At 43.8% G+C, this 18,074-nt stretch overlaps 1 protein-coding gene across 1 annotated transcript in view; it reads left to right on the forward strand.

Annotated features, from left to right (window-relative positions):
• Nucleotides 1-1,299: 1,299 nt before the first annotated feature.
• Uso1 (USO1 vesicle transport factor) overlaps nt 1,300-18,074 on the forward strand; it is a 61,811-nt gene continuing 45,036 nt past the window's right edge. The window contains exons 1-4 of the mRNA XM_051170524.1: nt 1,300-1,548; nt 12,200-12,286; nt 12,570-12,634; nt 17,179-17,255. Coding sequence (XP_051026481.1) covers nt 1,483-1,548; nt 12,200-12,286; nt 12,570-12,634; nt 17,179-17,255 — 295 coding nt within the window. The 5' untranslated portion in view covers nt 1,300-1,482. The remainder of the gene's footprint in view (nt 1,549-12,199; nt 12,287-12,569; nt 12,635-17,178; nt 17,256-18,074) is intronic.

Consider the following 18,074-nt stretch of genomic DNA (forward strand, 5'->3'; position numbering starts at 1 on the left):
GACTGACATATTTCTTCTTGGGCTCACCCAAGGGTGGACTGAGAGAAGCCAGGGGCTGAAAGTAGACAAACTAGTTAGGAAGCTACTGCTGTCATCTCAGTGTGAAATGAGAATACATGCTGTATCAACAAGCAGGGAGTCCTCGGAGAGGAAGGATTTGAGAACTATTCTATACATAAAACTATCCAGCCAACACTGGACAGGTGAAGGTGGAAGGCCAAAGTCTTCAGTTTCTGAACCCTCTGCCTTAGGGAATTGTTTGGGTAGAGATACTTGTTGAGCATGCTAGGGCACACTGTGGAAACATCCTGATTTTTTTTTTTTTAGAGGGAGGCTGGGGAAGACATGAGTTCAGTCTTAAATGTCACATCTGAGACCTATAGGGAGTTGAAACAGAGAGATGCACGGCCAGTTGGCTAACTAGACCGCCTTTCAGTGTCGAGAAATTTACAAGACTGTTCCAGAAACATGTGTGCCTGGCAGCCTCATTTGGAAAGAACAAGTATACCGATTTGGGAAAAAAACGGCATGTTGTTTGCTAAAAACACTGAAAATACAGGAATCGACGGTTAATGGGGGAAAAATAAACCAAAACAAAACATTATGCTATGGGCTACCAAACTGACACTCTGGAACAATTTATTTCTAATCTGTTGCTAGAGTGAGGTAAACGCAGGGCTCGACACGGGTCCCTTCCAACACTTAAAACTGAGCGGAGTGCCTGGCATTTAGATCTAGGAAATTCTTTTAGCAGGGTTGAGGAGCAAGGACTTAGAAACGCGCCCTCCAGTGGTAGTGGAATGAGGGGTCCCTAGCACCCCCTTTACCACCAAACAAAGCCCGGCGAAGAAATGCAATTTGTGAGGCTCAAAAGGCCACCTCGTTCGTGCCGCTTAACCAAATGAACCAAACGAATCCTCCCAGGGGCCGGGACCTTCGACCCCCTTACCTGTCAACGTTGGCCAAAGGAAAATCTCACTTTCGACTCAACAGAATAAGCCTTCGAATTTGACAGCTTGCAGTCCGTCCCGCACGGCGACAAAAACACCTACCAGCCAGCCGAAGCGCGCAGTCTAATCAGACCCTCCCCAGCCGACAGGGCTGGGCTGCGACCACGTGGGTGACCGCGGCCAGCAGCGGGCGAGCGGCGCAAGGCGAAGGAGGGGGCGTGGCCGTGCGGTGGGAGGCCGGCCGGTGGGCGTGGTCTGCGGACCCGGACTCCCTCCTCTCCCCTTTTGCCTTCGCCCTTCTAGCCGCCACGTAACGCCACGTCCCCGCGCATGCGCGCCGCGGCTGGTGGCGGCGGCTGTTTCCGGGCTCCCGGGGCCGGAGCGGCTGCTGAGTAGGAGGCGGCGGTGGCGGAGGCCGGGGAGTACGGAGAGCCGGCTCGGGGGCTAGGCCCTTCGGGGGCAGGGGCGGGAGACACAGTCGCGTTTTCTTTGGCAGAGGAGCTGGTGAAGCCGGCGGCGGCTGAGCGACAAGATGAATTTCCTCCGCGGGGTGATGGGGGGTCAGAGTGCGGGACCCCAGCACACAGAAGCTGAGACGGTGAGCGCAGCGACGCGGCCGGGCTGGGCTAGGCTAAAGCGAGAACCGGGCGTCCGCGTCGGTCCCTTCGCCTTCGTTCCCTTGCTCGGACGCGCGAGCTCCCCACGCGGCGGTGCTGCCCCGGGCGGCGGTGACAGGAGGGCTTCGGGGACCCGGCTCGGCGGCGGACCGCGCGGCCCCTCCCTCTTTCCCTTTAACCTGTGGGCCGGCCTCGGTGCCAGCTGAAACCCGGCTCTGGAAGGCTGGAAGGAGGTTAAAACCCAGCTGTTGGCAGGGCTTGTGCCTAAGAATAAAGCGATATTCTTGGGGGACACAAAGCCACCTGTTTCTGCCCCATCAGCTGTAAGGACGGGCGTTTGCTTAGGGTTGGTGGTTCAGACCCTACTTTTCAGGTTCACCCAAATGTGTCATGTGGCAACGCTTTTCTTGCACGCCGTAGTGAGTGATCTGCGCTCTGACCACTCCAGGGACTCTTCTCCTGTCCCGGTGACACGATTTGGTAATGTTTTTCAGAAATGATTAAGTCACGGAAAACCAGTTTGCTTTTATGTTCTGTGAAGTTTGCATACAGTCAGTTGGAAATTGATGTGGAGGGCATTAAAAGAAAGAGAGAACAATAAATTTAGATATACAGAAAAATGACCGTGTGTGACATTTTAAAGATAAACTTTGGATAGTTGTCATAGCTCTGTTTTGAGGATCAGGAAGGGTCATAAAGTACCCTGCAAGATACGAGATAGGATAAAGTCCTTACTAATGAACAGAGAATTACGGTAACTTGACCAGAGTCTTGGAACTAGAATTCTACTACGGTGGAAACTAAGCCTTTTGCTAAGCCTAGACTTTGTTGCTGATCCCTGTATTCCGGTTCTTACCTGTCATTTTGGAAATTTACATAATGTTAACTATAGAAAGTCTCTGTCAGTGCTTCTTGGGGGTGATGGGGGTATTCCCAGGATTGAATTCAGGTCCTTAACACGCACCATAAACATTCTGCTACTAAGCCAGACTCAGCACCAGGTTTGACCTGAGCTGCCTGCTGTTGTATCTGCTTGCTGGATTTGAAAGTCAGATCTCCTCTTCCCCTGTCCCTCTTCCCCCAGTACCTGGCTTCACTCCTCTCTATTCCCACGTGGCAACAAGGCTCCTCTTGCTAGAAAACCAGGGACTCTAGACTGCCATAGTCACGGCCCATCTCTCTAACATTTCTGTTATTCTGTCTGGTATTTGTGTGTCTGAGACTTACAGATTTAGAGCTTGCTTTGAGGTTAGACCCTGGTTTGACTCTAGGCTTCTACCTTTGACTGTCTTGGACAAATGAGAGAAGATTAACGCCTTTTAAGTAAAATGAAGAAAGTGCTGGCTCCTAGCAGTGCACTGAGTCTGAGTGAGAAATAGAAAGTGTCACCCTTAGCAGATGCTCAGGAAAGAGTAGTCTGGATTCCATGAACCAAGTTGGACTGAGACTATCCCTTGTCTTTGTCCCAGTGATCTCCGTGTGAAAGGTGGTGAGTTCTTCAGAGTGTGTGAACTTAAAGCTGAAGCTGCTTCTGGGGCAGCCGGGTCAAGTTTCCTCATTTACAGTCACCGGAGTAACTTGTGTGGTATTGCAGCTCTGGGACAGGGACACTTGGGCTCACTGTGCATGGAGCAACAGCATAGCTTTTACATCATGACTTCAAAATGACGCTCCGATGTCATTGCGATGAGCTGGAAAGCAGTGACGGCCTTATTAGTGCTCCGCTTCACGTTCGCTCGGAGTTGAAAAAGTAGTTCGTCGTTTGAGGAGAGTTCGCCGAGTTCCAGTCTGATCGACGTTAGTTGTGATTCTATCAGGGAATACAGCAAGGACCCATGGGCCACTAATTGACGTGGATTTATAGAGCATCCCTGGAGTGCATGGTGTAATATTAGATGCTTTAATTGGCAGGTTTGATTTGGCCTAGATGTTTGACTTCCCAAGGATTTGAACCTTTAACTTCTGTTTCATCACCTACTATGTAGGTTCTCCATCGCTGTAACATTAAGTTGTGTCTCCTCTTCTACAGAACCATTCTACATCTTTCGCCTTCATAACTTTTTTCAGTGAAAAGTGTCTTTTCTTTGGTTTCTACCTGTTCTTCAGACCAGACATTGATTTTTTTTTCCTTCTCTAGTATGTATCCCTAACTTCTTTGCCCAAGACACTGAAAATAGTTCCTTACAGAACAACCGTTGCTTTATAGCTAGGTGAACATGTCTTGTTCTTCCTGCCATTTATATATTATATATACCCCAGCCACTGTGCTTTCCTATTAGATATAATATATATAATGGATGTTTTATATATATATATATATAATCCTTTAAAGTTTTCTTTAAAGGTCAGTTGCTATCAGAGTTTTTTCACCTAGTAATATATGCACTATAAAACTTTTTCAGCCAGGCGTGGTGGCGCACACCTTTGATCCCAGCACTCCGGAGGCAGAGGCAGGTGGATCACTGTGAGTTTGAGGCCAACCTGGTCTACAAAGTGAATCCAGGACAGCCAAGGCTACACAGAGAAACCCTGTCTCAAAAAACCAAAATAAATAAATAAATAAACAAACAAATAAGCAAAAAAACCCTTTTCACTGACATTTCACTGAACTAAGTCTCCAATCCCCCATTCATAAACATTTTTAAAAATTAGAGTTATATTTCAAATAAACCACAGATATTACAATCAGAGCAACTTAAAAATATTAGGTAGTAAACAATGTCATTTTATTCCTTTAGGGATGACAGTTATTAAATAATTGAAGTCTCTGTGTCAGACTTTTTACTTAGATTTTTTTTCTAATGTACAGATTACTTTGGCTGTTTTCTTACCTCTACTTTTTTTCTTCCTTTATCGTGGGGTGTAGGAGGGGGTTGGGGTGGTCGGTGGTGGTGGAGGAGATGGTGGTGCGTAGTGGAGGAGATGGTGGTGCGTAGTGGAGGAGATGGAGGAGATGGTGAGGGTGGGTGGTGGAGGAGATGGTGGTGGTGGGTGGTGGAGGGGGTGGGGTTGGGGGTGGTATTGCTACCAGAAGTTGAACCTGGCTGAGTAAGCTATACCCAGCCCATGCTTAGTATCTCGTAAGTGTGACAAGACTTGCATTGCTGATTGTGTCATGCCTAATGTTTCGTAGCCTCGGCTAAGAGTAACTTCGGGCTTCTATTAAAATAGTCTTCAGAACCAGCCAAGTAGTAAAGATCTGTGCTTGTGTCACAGGGTCATCAGCAAGTCTGTGAAAAGGACATTTTAAATCTAGAATTCCACCCACGTTACACTTTTTTAAAGTCTCTGTACGTATTGTTTTGTTTTGTTTTTCAAGACAGGTTTCTCTGTGTAGCCCTGGTTGTCCTGGACTCACTGTGTAGACCAGGCTGGCCTCGACTCACAGAGATCCATCTGCCTCTGTCTCCCGAGTGCTGGGATTAAAGAAGTCTCATACTTTTTAATGTGGTTTCTTCTTCTTTTTTCCCCCTTGAGGTAGACACTGTAAGTCCAGGACAACCAAGAGAATCCCTGTCTCACAAAACCAAAAAAAAAAAAAAAAAAGAAGCCCTCTTCTCCTGGATCTGTCAAGTACTAATAAATCTTATAAAAGCCCACACATACTTGTGAATGCTCATGTGTTTTTAGTTTTACATCTCCTGTTCAACTGGTGCCCGTTTTAAAAGGTAGTTTCTTGAAAAGTCCTTAAGAAATGTGAATATATGTGATGATAAGTTGTAGGAGTGCTTCCTGTTTTCAGGTTAGCTCCTGAGGCAGGGAAGTGGCCAACAAGCAGAAAGCTATAGAATCACTGTTCTGCTTCAGGCCTCTGTGGAAGTCCATCTGGAGGAACTGGCTCCCAAGGCAGAAGGTGTGTTTGTAGCAGCTAGCCACAGGTGTGCTTTTTTTTTTTTCTTTTTTTAAATAAACTAAAATTGCTCAGGGAGGAATGTAATCTTAAATTGGTAGTTTAGGGCTGGTCTCTGGCTCAGCAGGCCAGTCACTTGCCATGCAAGCCTGACTACCTTCAGTCTCCAGAACCCACAAAAAAGTGGAAGAAGAGAACCAGCCTGCCCGAGCTGGCCACTGACCTCCCTGCATGCATCTTGGCGTGAGCAGCCCCATTCATCACACACAATAACAATAAAGAGATTTGATTGTACAGTTTGGGTTTCATGAAGCACATTTTACGTGTGTGATTGAACACAACATAGTGTTAATAGAAATGTGTGCTCTGAAACATTTCCTGGAGTTACCACTTCATAGTCTGCAGTAGTGGGGTATCAGAGAAAACCAGGAGAGCGATTCGCTTCTGTTGACCCTTATGTCTAAGCAAAGATGTCTTGACTTGTTTGTATTACTCGTCATTTCCCATTTTGAAAGTTCATTACATTGGGCTCCTTTTAAAAAAAAAAAAAAGCTAGAATCACTTAAAATTTACATGCCCTAACATTACCGAGGTCTGTCCCACCTTGTAAATGGAAATAACAAGAAAACAGCTTGTAACCAAGGAACTGTGTTGCCTGGTGTTCACACACACCACAGAAAACCCTCTTACATGGAGATATAAGGGGTGCTGTTTTCACAGTTTTCTGTCTAGACCCTGTGTGTGCATATGCACCTGCCTCTGCCTGCGGGCATCTACTATGCTGAGAAGTGTGCGTAGGGGAAAATTGCCCTAGCAGGTCTACTGTACTGTGACATAAGTGTATAATATGCTTATCTGCTTTGTTTTCCAAGAGTCTCTGTGATTGGAAACAAAGTACCTAAAAGAAGAAGCTCTTGGCCTGGAGAGATGGCTCAGAGGTTAAGAGCACTGTCTGCTCTTCCAGAGGTCCTGAGTTCAATTCCCAACAACCACATGGTGGCTCAACAACCATCTAGAATGTGATATGATGCCCTCTTCTGGCCTGCAGGTGTACATGCAGGCAGAGCACTGAATACATAATAATAAATAACTCTTAAAAAACAAAACAAAACCAATAAGCTCTGAAACCTAATGATTCCGGGAGTAATTACAGTCATCTTGAACTGGATTGTCTCCTAGGAGAGAGCATAACAGTTCATTTTTAGAGACGTTTGAACTTACAGTGATCCACCTGCCTCTGCCTCTGCCTCTCGAGTGCTGGGATTAAAGGCATGAGCCACCATGCCCGGCTTTGTTTTTAGAGACATTGTATTTGCTTGTTTTTGAGACAGGGTCTCACTTTGTACCTTAGCTGGCCTTGAACTCAGAATTTGGCTGCTTCAGCCCCAGTGCTGGGATTATAAACTGCCACACTCAGCCCAGAAATTCTCTATATAAAAATGTTATTTTGGCTACTTAGCTGTTCCAAATATCATGGAAAAGTTATGTTTATTTTTATACCGAAGTACTGTAAACATTTCTTATATAAAGTGTCAATCATCTTAATTTGAAAACGTATATTCTTAGATTTTTATTTTATTTTATTTTTGAGACAGGGTTTCTCTGTGTAGCCTTGGCTGACCTGGACTCACTTTGTAGACCAGGCTGGCCTCGAACTCACAGCGATCTACTTGCCTCTGCTTCTGGAGTGCTGGCATTAAAGGTGTGCGCCACCACCACTCGGCCCTAGTCTTAGATTTTTAAAAGCATTGTTTGTGTGTGCATGTTACCTGTGTGTCTGAGTATGAGTGAACACCATGGCGCTTCCAGTCAGAAGACGGTTCTGCCCTCACCCGTGTGGCTTCCAGGGGTGACATTTCAGGTCATCAGGCTTGGCGGCAGGAACTTTTATCCATGAGGCATCTTGCCAGCCCTATAGTGTTAGGGATTTTGTTGTTGTTTTAAATTAATTGTTTGTTTTTATGTGTATGAGTGTTTTGCCTGCACCATGGGTGTCCCTAGTGCCTGCGGAGACCAGAAGAGAGGACATTAGGTTCCCTAGACTGGAATTACAGAGAGTTGTCAATTTCCATGTGGTTGCTGGGAATTGAACCAGAACCCTCTGGAAGATTATCCGGTGTTGTATTAAATGTATTAAATGAGCCATCTTTAGGGAGAAATACAAATAAAATTAAGGGGTTATGTTTGGTTTAAGAGATTTTTATTTCAATTTTTCTCTTAAACAAGGTCTCGCTATGTGGCCCTGGTTGGCCTTGAACTAACCAAGGTTCACCTGCCTTTGCCTCCTGAGCCCTGGGTTAGAGATGCATTGCCACACCTGGCTAAAACAATGTTTTATATTGATTGGGATGGCAAAACTATGAGCAGCAGCCCTGAGGAAGTTAGCCTGTGTTTCCCTCCAGAGGAGTACTTGCGGATGTACTCGTTCTGTGTCTGTGGGGACTTGCTAGACCGTAGCTGACACAACAGAGACAGTTGTTCTCACAGAGCAGATAGACGACTGCTAAGCCAACTGGTCAGTGCTGGAACAGGTACGCTAGAGTAAAAGCAAGACCTAGCATAGAGGTAGCTTTGTCTTTTTTCTCTTAGGTTATTGAAACAAAAATAAATCTTACAGTAATTAAAATCAATATGTAGTCTACAATTGACTTGTTATGTCATTTCCCACCAACAGGCATAATCTCCCCCCTATATATATGTATACACAAAGGGTTATCTTTTCAAAAGTGAGACAGGTGCTTTGAAATTCGCTTTTTAAAGTATGTAATAGTAGGTATTGAAGTTTGTTTTTTTTTTTTAATCACTAATCAGTGAAAAATGCATCGCCCACAACATTTTACAAAATATTTTTTATGACCAGGTGTGTGTATGTGCGCATGTGTGTATCTGTGTGTGTACTTGCACTAAGGATTAAGTCTGCTTGCTAAGCATGTACTTTACCAAAGTTTAGGTTTGTGTTACCTATAAAACGGCTTTATTATTTGAGGACGTTGTTTCAGCTGCTGTGAGCGAAGCTAGAAACAGGTTTAAAGGAAAAGTTTTTCTTTGGTAAAAGTACAAGTTAGTAGGCAACGGGGTACTTTGCACCTCAGATCCCTGAATGCTGCCTGCCATCACTTACAGTACTACGCTAATCTGAACTAGTGACGACGGTTCTTTATCACTATCAAGTTCAAATTGCAGCCTGAGACAAAGTAAGTGAAGCACACAAAGTTTCATTTTGAGAACATAACCTTGAAGTTATGATTTGTTGGTCAGAATGCGGTCACACTTGCTACCAGTGTTTAGAGGGAGTCTCAGAAAGTGTTCTGTGTGGACAGCTCCGCACACAGAGACTTATAACTAAAAGGCAGTCCAGATGAGCAGCCAGCAGTGAGAAACATTGGAAGTGACAGTCTTTAAGGTTACAAGTTCTAGATAGAAATTAAGCATATTGAATTCATAAGTGAAAAATGTAAACCTGTGTTTGAATAAAAACATGGCCAGATCTTTGTAGAATTTGGGCATAGGCAATGTATTTTGTTTCATTTGGTTGTAGTTGTCTGTAGAGTGGGCAGCGAGACACTTCCTTCTGGGAAGATCACTAAGAAGCCACAGTCGTCCTGAACATGAGCAGGAGGGGATACGCTCGCTCTCCAACAGCAAAATACGAGTTGCCAAGGTCATGTCTAAATACGAGCTCTCTGGGTCTCAAGAAGAGACAGAAACAGATCAAACACTCAGATGCTAGCATTACTTTCTTTTTGTTTTCTGGAGACATGGTTTCCCTCTTGTAGACCAGGCTGGCCTCTACCTCATGAAGATCGCCTGCCTCTGCCTCCTGAGTGCTGGGATCACAGGCATGCGCCACCAAGCCCAACCAAATGCTAGCATTGTGAGCATACCCTCCAATGTTCCTAACACTGTTTCTTCTCTGACATCAGCAGTAATGGCTGCAGAGCTCCTACATGCTCTCATGTAGCTCAGCCTAGCCTTGAACTCACTCTGTAGCCTGAAAATGACCTTGACCTCCTGATCCTGATGCCTCAGACTCCTAAATGCTGGGGTTGCTGAGTGTGCTAAAACAGAGGGCTGTGGTGGGAGCTTGCATTTGAGTCCAACCAGATGGTGCTCAGCCACTAGAACTAAATATTCAAACAGAGAAAAATTCCTTATCTGCAGCTTCAGTACTGGGTGTCTTGAGCTGAGAAATGACAGGAAAATGCCCAGAAATAATTCTCAGTGGAGCCTCAACATATCCATAGTCACCCACCTTTGCAAAAACAAGACATGATTTAAAACCCTCAAAACTGGCACCTGAGGGAAGGCTGCTACTCAAGAGGATTTACTGCTTTGGCTGAAACTCTTAGAGTCACAAACTTCATACTTCCAAGAGATATGCTGTTTTTCTAATAGTAAAATTTTACAGGAGAAAAGCAAGTGAGCCAGCTATTTAATAAAGAGAAAAATAAATTGCATTATTTTCATTTTGAACTCAATAAAATTATTATGATGGTAATTGCAGTTTATGGTAGAAGGGTTTTCTAAATGTGAGCAGCTAGAATGAATAAGAAAATCACCCTGACTTGGTGACCATGCCTGTGTGCAGTGTAGAGTCAGGGCTTCTAGGGACCTAGTGAGGCTCACATAACCGCATGGGTCCTACTTGCTCAGACATTACAGAAAGTCTAAAACTTGCAGCTCTTCAGGCTGCAGAAATCAAATTTGGGAAACATTGTATTTTAATGCTACTATTCAGATATGGAAAGTGTAAGCATTTGAATGATAAACCAAAACCTCACTTATAGAATTATAGAAATAACTGTCATTAAGGAGTGCATAGCAAGTTTTGTTTGCTTGGTTTTTGTTGTTGTTATTGTTTTTGGTTTTTTGGTTTGTTGGTTTTTTGAGACAGGGTATCTCTGTGTAACAATTCTGGCTGTCCTGGAACTCATTCTGTAGCCCATGCTGGCCTCAAACTCACGGAGATCTGCCTGCTTCCGCTGCACAAGTGCTGGGATTAAAGGCGTGCACCACCACCGCCCGGCCTTTGTTTTGTTTTTTTGAGACAGGTCTGTGTAGACCTGGCCGGCCTAAACTCTCTGTGTAGACTGGCTGGCCTCAAATAACAGAAGTGGCAAGTGCATGTCACTTCTTAATATACATCTGAAAATTCCTTTTTTTGTTGTTTTTGATTTTTTTAATTGTATACAAGTGCTCTCTTTGCATGTACACCTACCTGTATGCCAGAAGAGGCATTAGATCACATTACAGATGGTTATGAGCCACCATGTGGTTGCCTGGAATTGAACTCAGGACCTCTGGAAGAGCAGACAGTGCTCTTAACACTGAGCCATCTCTCCAGCCCCCTGAAAATTCTTTTATTGAAGGTTTCAGGGGGTGTTTGCTACACTTTCTTGTAACAGTTCTGTAGTTTCACATTGATACTTTTTTCAGGATTTAGGGTTTTAGATGGAATATTTGTCATAGTGTGGATCTAATTTTTTGGTACAATTTTTAAGATGCCCATTTGTGGCAGGTAGGGTGGTTCCATTGGTAAAAACACTTGCCACCACACCTGAAGATCTGAGTTAATTCCTCAGATCCACGAGGTGGAAGCACAGAGTAGTTGTGTGTGCTTTAACTGCCTCACTTGGACACACGTGCACTTGACACATGCACACATACAGAATAAATAAATATAATTATTTTACATTCATACTTTTGCTTCTGTGGCCTCATTTGCCTGTACATCTATGGCTTGTTTTTACGGCATGGTGCACTTTTTATGTCAGTACAGTTAATTCTTTTGAATAGCCACACAGGGTTTACGAAATAATATATCACAATGTGTTTGATTTTCCTCATTTCGTGGACATTTGTCCAACTTTTTTCTGCTGTATCTATTGCTCTACTGTTTATTTTTTAAAGTTCAGTTTGAATTATAATTAATAGGAATTATTTTAAAATAGAAATCTTTTGTCTTTAAAGATTTTGAGACACTTAGAACTTTAAATTTGGGGGCCAGAGAGATGGTTTGGGAGTTAAGAGCACTTACTGCTTCTGGAGGACCACGGTTTGATTCCCAGCACCACATGGTGGCTCCCGGCTGTCTGTAACTGCAATTCCAGGGATCTGATGCCCCTTCTGACCTCTGTGGGCAGCAGGCTGGCAAGTGGTGCACAGACACATGCAGGCCAACACTCGTACACATAACATCAAAATTATGTAAAAAGAGACCTTTTAAAACTTTTATACATATGCTGAGTTCTCTTAGCTCAGTGCATAGTTGTACTGTGAAGATAACATGAGGACACGTAATAGTAACTTGTACTGTAACTTGCTGGATTTGGCCCATTAGTTGAAATACCCTGATAAGCACATTGATAGAACTCTACCGTTTGCCCCTTCCTACTTTTTCTTTTCTTTTCTTTTTTGTTTGTTTGTTGGTTGGTTGGTTTTTTCGAGATAGGGTTTTTCTGTGTAGCCTTGGCTGTCTTGGACTCATTTCGTGGACCAGGCTGGCCTCGAACTCACAGCAATTCTCCTGCCTCTGCCTCCCAAGTGCTGGGATTAAAGGCGTGCGCCACCACCGCCAGGCTGCCCCTTCCTACTTTCCATGTCTCTGTGGTGTGCTAGGGAAACTCTGTAAATGGATAACACTACTTAAACACACAGACCTGTGAAAGACCACTTCCTCAGGGTCCCATTTGCAGATTTCCTCCAGAATTAAATGGTATAAATTGGGAATGCAAAACTTGGATTCTTTTTTCTTATAACGCTGCTTTATTTCTCATTGATAGATTCAGAAGCTCTGCGACCGAGTAGCTTCCTCTACTTTACTGGATGATCGAAGAAATGCTGTGCGTGCTCTTAAATCACTGTCTAAGGTTTGTTACACCGAATTACTGCTTTATAATTTTTTTCTTTATGTTGTTGGTGTTTTCTCTGCAGGTATGTCTGCACCTCCTGCAGGCATAGTGCTCACAGAGGCCAGAAAAGGGCAGTGGAATTAAGAAAGTCGTGAGCTGCTATGTGGGTGCTAGGATTCAAACCCAGGCTCTGGAGAGGCACTGAGCCATCTCTCCAGCCAAGTTACTGGGTTGTTTTTGTTTGTTTGTTTTTCGGTTGGGCATTAGTTTCTTTAATAACACTTTCTTGTTTTCTGTACAGAAATACCGCTTGGAAGTGGGAATCCAAGCTATGGAACATCTTATCCATGTTTTACAAACAGATCGGTAAGTTTCACGTTTAGCTTTTCTTTCTAATTTTTCTTGAACTTTTAATTTGTTGTAGAGTAACCACCATCATTCCAGACGACAGTAATATTAAGTCTATGCTACATTTCTTATTCCTGGTTGTCATTCGGTAAACATTTCTTGGGTACTGGGTGCTGAGCATTAGTTTATGCCAGATGTGGTAGTGCACATATGTAACCCTAGGACCCAGATACAAGCTTCATGTGGCAGCTTGTTGCAGGGAGGAGACCGGCAGAGATCCCAGGGGCTCAGGTGATCTCTGCTCCTCCTGCTCCTGTCCTGTCTTTGCCTGCTCCAACTATCTTTGCTTCTGAATTGATCCCAATTAGTAGTATCCTTCCACTGAGAAGATTCCTGCTGAATTCATCCCTCTAGGCCAAAGGAAAAAAGTAATCACATTTTCAACCTTCTCACTCTTTATTCTGGCACTCAGTATATCCATCACTTAAATCAATTTTCTGGCTTTTGCTGTTACAAAATATGAAAAAGTACTTTAAAATTTAGTGACCAAAGAAGTAATTGCTTTACAGTTTCAGTGTGGGGGTGGGGGGGGGGTGAAGGTGGCTTAGCTAAGGAGGCCTTAGCAAGTGCAGTAAAAGTGTCAGCCGAGGCTGCAAAGCTTCACTGGTGCTGGAGGGTCTCACTGCGAGGTGACTCAGTCACATGCTGCTGGTAAGAGGCCTCAGCACCCCTCCATGTTGCTTTCTTTAAGCTTGCCTAAGCCCCCTTGAGGTAGATGGCCATTCTAGGGTCACTCGGAGCCTGTGATCTGAGGGAGCAAGGAGAAAGCCAGTGCACTCTTACAGCTTACTCTCAGAAGCCACATACACTGCAGTCATCAGAAGTGAGTAAACAAGTTGCCTCCACTTAAGGGGTGACTTATTAGGATCCCTCTTCTGAGAGCTGAGAGCTTCAGACATTATCTGAAACTACCACTATCTTTAAACTGTGTTTTTTGCCTTTGATCTCTTTGCAACTTGCCTATTTAGTGTATTTTTACCAGTTCAATATAGTGTGAAATCAAAAATCACATTTCTTGTTTGTTTGTTTGTTTGTTTGCTTTTTGAGACAGGGTTTCTCTGTGTAGCCCTGGCTGTCTAGAACTCACTTTGTGGATTAGACTGGCCTCAAACTCAGAGATCTACCTGCCTCTACCTATGAGTGCTGGGATTAAAGGCATGCTCCACACACCAAAATCAGATTTCTTACAACAAAAAATAATAAGCTTTTTTAAAGATCAGGGTACCACCTGTCCATTTACTTGATAGCCATTTTGGGTATAGTTTAGCAACTCCATAGTAATTGTCCTTTCTTCTTCCCAGACAGTGCAGCCTGCGCTGACTACCTTTCCCAAGCCAGCTAATTCTAGTGCGCGTAACAGAGTAGGCGGAGTAACACCCCACCGGACGGCTGCATCCTTATCAGCCAGTCGTGGGAAGGCCACCTGACATAGCAGGAGGGACTTTGCAGGTGTAATTATCCTGAGAGGTGAAAGGAAATTATACAGATTGGGTGGACCCAGTGTAAAGACAAGACAGAGATGTGAAAGAGGAGGCCTGAAAATTGTGACATGAAACAGACTTGGCACAGTATTGTTGACTTCTGGAAGGCCTGAAAAACAGCAGGCTAGTGCAATAATTATACATGCCTGGCATTATTTTGTATTTTCCTTCCTTTCTTTGTCTGTCTGTCCTCTCTCCCTCCCCCCTTCCTTCTTTCTCTCTTTTCCTCCTTTCTTTTTTTTTTTTTTTTTTTTTTTTTTTTTTTGGTTTTTCAAGACAGGGTTTCTCTATGTAGCCTTGGGTGTCCTGTACTCGCTTTGTAGACCAGCCTGACTTCAAACTCACAGAGATCCACCTGCCGCCACCTCCCAAGTGCTGGATTAGATTAAAGGCGTGCACCACCACCGCCCGGCTTACTTGCTTGCATGCTTTTTCTCTGTATATCCCTGATTGACCTAGAACTCACTCTGTAGACAGGCTGGCCTCAAGCTCGGAGATCTGCCTGCCTCTGTCTCCTGAGTACACTACCACCACCAGGCCATTTTGTATTTTTCTTTCCTTTTTCTTTTTGATTTTTTTTGAGACAGGGTTTCTCTGTGTAGCCTTGGCTGTCCTGGACTCACTTTGTAGACTAGGCTGGCCTCGAACTTGCAGAGATCCACCTGCCTCTGCCTCCCAAGTGCTGAGATTAAAGGCATGCTCCACCATGCCCAGTGACAGCTCTGGTAGTTTCTTGATAGTCTAAGATATACTACTGCCTCTCAGGGATATCAACATGACATAACAAGATGCAATAAAACTAGGCACAAATTCTCATATCAAGGCTGGACGTTGGCAACTCAGTAGGAGGAAAAGGGTCCCAAGCACAGGTAAAAGAGTTAGAGACCCCCACACTCCCACTGTTAGGAGTCCCACAAGAACACCAGGCCACACCCCTTTAAGGTATATGCAGAGGGCCTACCTCAGACCCATATAGGGTCCATGTTTGTTGCTTCAGTCTCTGAGCCCCTGTGAGCCCTGCTTAGTTGATCCCGTGGGTTGTGATCTCATGGTGTTCTTGACCCCTCTGCCTCCTACTGTGTGGAGTCAGTGAAGTGATTCCATGCAGCTGTTTTAGATGGGTGCTGGAGATTCAAACTCAAGTCCTCTCACTCACATGGGAAGTGCTCCTACCGCTGAGCCTTCTCCTCAGCACCAGTGTTCTTGTGTATTTTGTAATTTCTGTTTCAGTGTTGGATGAAGGGGACACTGCTGTTGCATCTGTTCCCTGAGAGGAAAAGGCTCCCTCCTTCCCCAGTGTTTGTAGTTACAGGAGCTCTGTGTTGGGTGGAACTCTGGGCACTGAGTGCAGGGCCTTACACCTGCTGCCCAGAAGTCCTACCACTGACCTATGAGCTTCTTGGGGGTGTCGTGATTGTTCAAAGATGGTCTCGGATAGCCCTTCTGGCTGTCACCTTTGGTTCTATGTGTGCTGACACTGGGACCATTGTGATGTTCTTATTTCTCTGGATGCTGCTGTCATCCCCCAAGAGAGAATCTGACAGATTGTGAAATCTGTGGGCAAGTACAAAATCTTGTGTTTCTTGACTTTATAAATTACACAGGGCTGGAGAGATGGCTCAAAGATTAAGAGCACTACCTGTCCTTCCAAAGGTCTTGCGTTCAATTCCCAGCAACAACATGGTGGCTCACAACCATCTATAATGAGATCTGGTGCCCTCTTCTGGCGCACAGGCATACATACAGGCAGAACATTGTATATATAATAAAAATAAATAAATCTTTTTTAAAAATTGTACACATTACCAGAAGAATTTCTTGAGAAGATGACGTATAGTAGGTAGACTACCTACAGACAGTGCTGTTTCACATATGTATATATAAGGAGATGACGTATAGCAGGTAGACTACAGATAATGCTGTTTCACATATGTATGAATGTAGGTGAACATAAAATTAACTGGCTCTTCTGTTTGCTAGTGTTAAAGTTTGGTTTATTTTATAAATATGTTTTAATAAATATACATGTACACATACAAATATTTACATGTATATGTTTTGCTACATAGAATTATTCTGTCTTTTTAAAATTATTGTATTTATGAATATGGGTATTTTGCCTGCATGCATGTCTGTGCACCATGGGCGTGCCTGGTACCCATGGTCAGAAGAGGACATCAGGTCCCTGGGTCTAGAGTTACAGACGGTTGAGAGCTACCATATGAGTGCTGGGAATTGAAAAACAAGCAGTGATCGTAACTGCTGAGCCATCTTCAGCCATTTGCCTGTCCATTTTTAAATTTACTATTTTTCCTACTTGATACTGTATTTGGGTTTGTTTACCATGCTATTGCATATTCTTTTAAGATATATTTTCTTTTTTTTGTTTTGTTTTGTTTTGTTTTTGAGACAGGGTTTCTCTGTGTAGCCTTGGCCATCCTGGACTCACTTTGTAGACCAAGCTGGCCTCAAACTCACAGCGATCCACCTGCCTCTGCCTCCCGAGTGCTGGGATTAAAGGCATGCGCCACCACGCCCGGCTTAAGATATATTTACATTGCTGTCTTATGTATGCATTTTTTAGACAACCAAGTTTATTCTCAGTTTACGATTCTAAATAATTTTTACATATCTCTTATTATTTTAATTTATTGTTATTGTTGTTAGGATAATGATGGTGGTGGAGGATGATGATGATGATGACGATGATGATGATGATGATGGTGATGATGATGATGATGATGGGCCTCACTCTTTAGCCCACTAGTCTGGAACTCATTATGTAGCCCAGGCTAGTCTAGAACTTATATCCACTCTCCTTCCGCTGCCTCCTGAGAACTGAAATTACGAAATGAGCCACTGCCTGGCTTTACACACTATTTTTACTAATACTTTCTTAGATTAGGTTTATAGGAAAAAAATGAGTACTTTATTGGTCTTATGAAAGAACTACCTAAAAATGGCCATAACAGTTTAAACTCCAGCTAGCAATGTGTAAGTATAATAATTTCTTTTTTCCAGTTCGGATTCTGAAATAATAGCTTATGCTTTGGACACACTCTATAATATAATATCTAATGATGAAGAGGAAGAAGTAGGTAAGTTTCCGGTTATTTTACTGTGTTTCTATATATAAATTAACTAGGTTATGCCAGTTTTACTTTCAAGTTGAATTTATTGTTTAAACTTGTTCATTGCAGGCTGTTTTCTTTCTTTTTTTTTTAAGGATTTATTTATTTATTATGCATACAATGTTCTGCTGTGCACATGTGCCTGAACTCCAGAAGAGGGCACCAGATCTCATTACAGGTGGTCGGGAGCCACCATGTGGTTGCTGGGGATTAAATTTAGGACCTCTGGAAGAGCAGTCAGTGCTCTTAACCTCCGAGCCATCTCTCCAGCCCATGCTGTTTTGTTCTTATGTTGCTCTTTGAATCAACACAGTAAAGATCTAACCTTGGGCCTGAATGGTGTCTCTAGGATGATTGCTCCATGTGTATTCTAAGCTGTTATGATGGGGTAGAGTGAAGTTTCTGTCCTTACGTTGAGGACTCACTCTAATCTAAGCTCAGTCTCCTCCCTCCGCTTCCAGAGCATTAAGATTGTAGACACACACCACCACGCCTCACCTGCATTGTTTCTTTTACGTTTTTATTTTTTAGTGAGCACACAAGGTATTAGATATCCTGACATTTTCAAAGGAAGTGTGTCTTAGTGGACTCTCCTCCACTCTGGCTTACCAACCCCAGATACTTTCCCCCCTTTTCTCTCTTCCTTCCTCCCTTCTTCCCTTTGTTTTTTGCTTTTGCTGTGTAGCTCTGGCTGTCCTAAAATCACTATATAGACCAGGCTGGCCTCATAGAGATCCGCCCGCCTCTGCCTCCCTTGTGCTTTGGCTGAAGTGTGACCCAGCAGAT

Source organism: Acomys russatus, chromosome 28 (genome assembly GCF_903995435.1).
Source record: "Acomys russatus chromosome 28, mAcoRus1.1, whole genome shotgun sequence".
Classification (NCBI taxonomy): domain Eukaryota; kingdom Metazoa; phylum Chordata; class Mammalia; order Rodentia; family Muridae; genus Acomys; species Acomys russatus.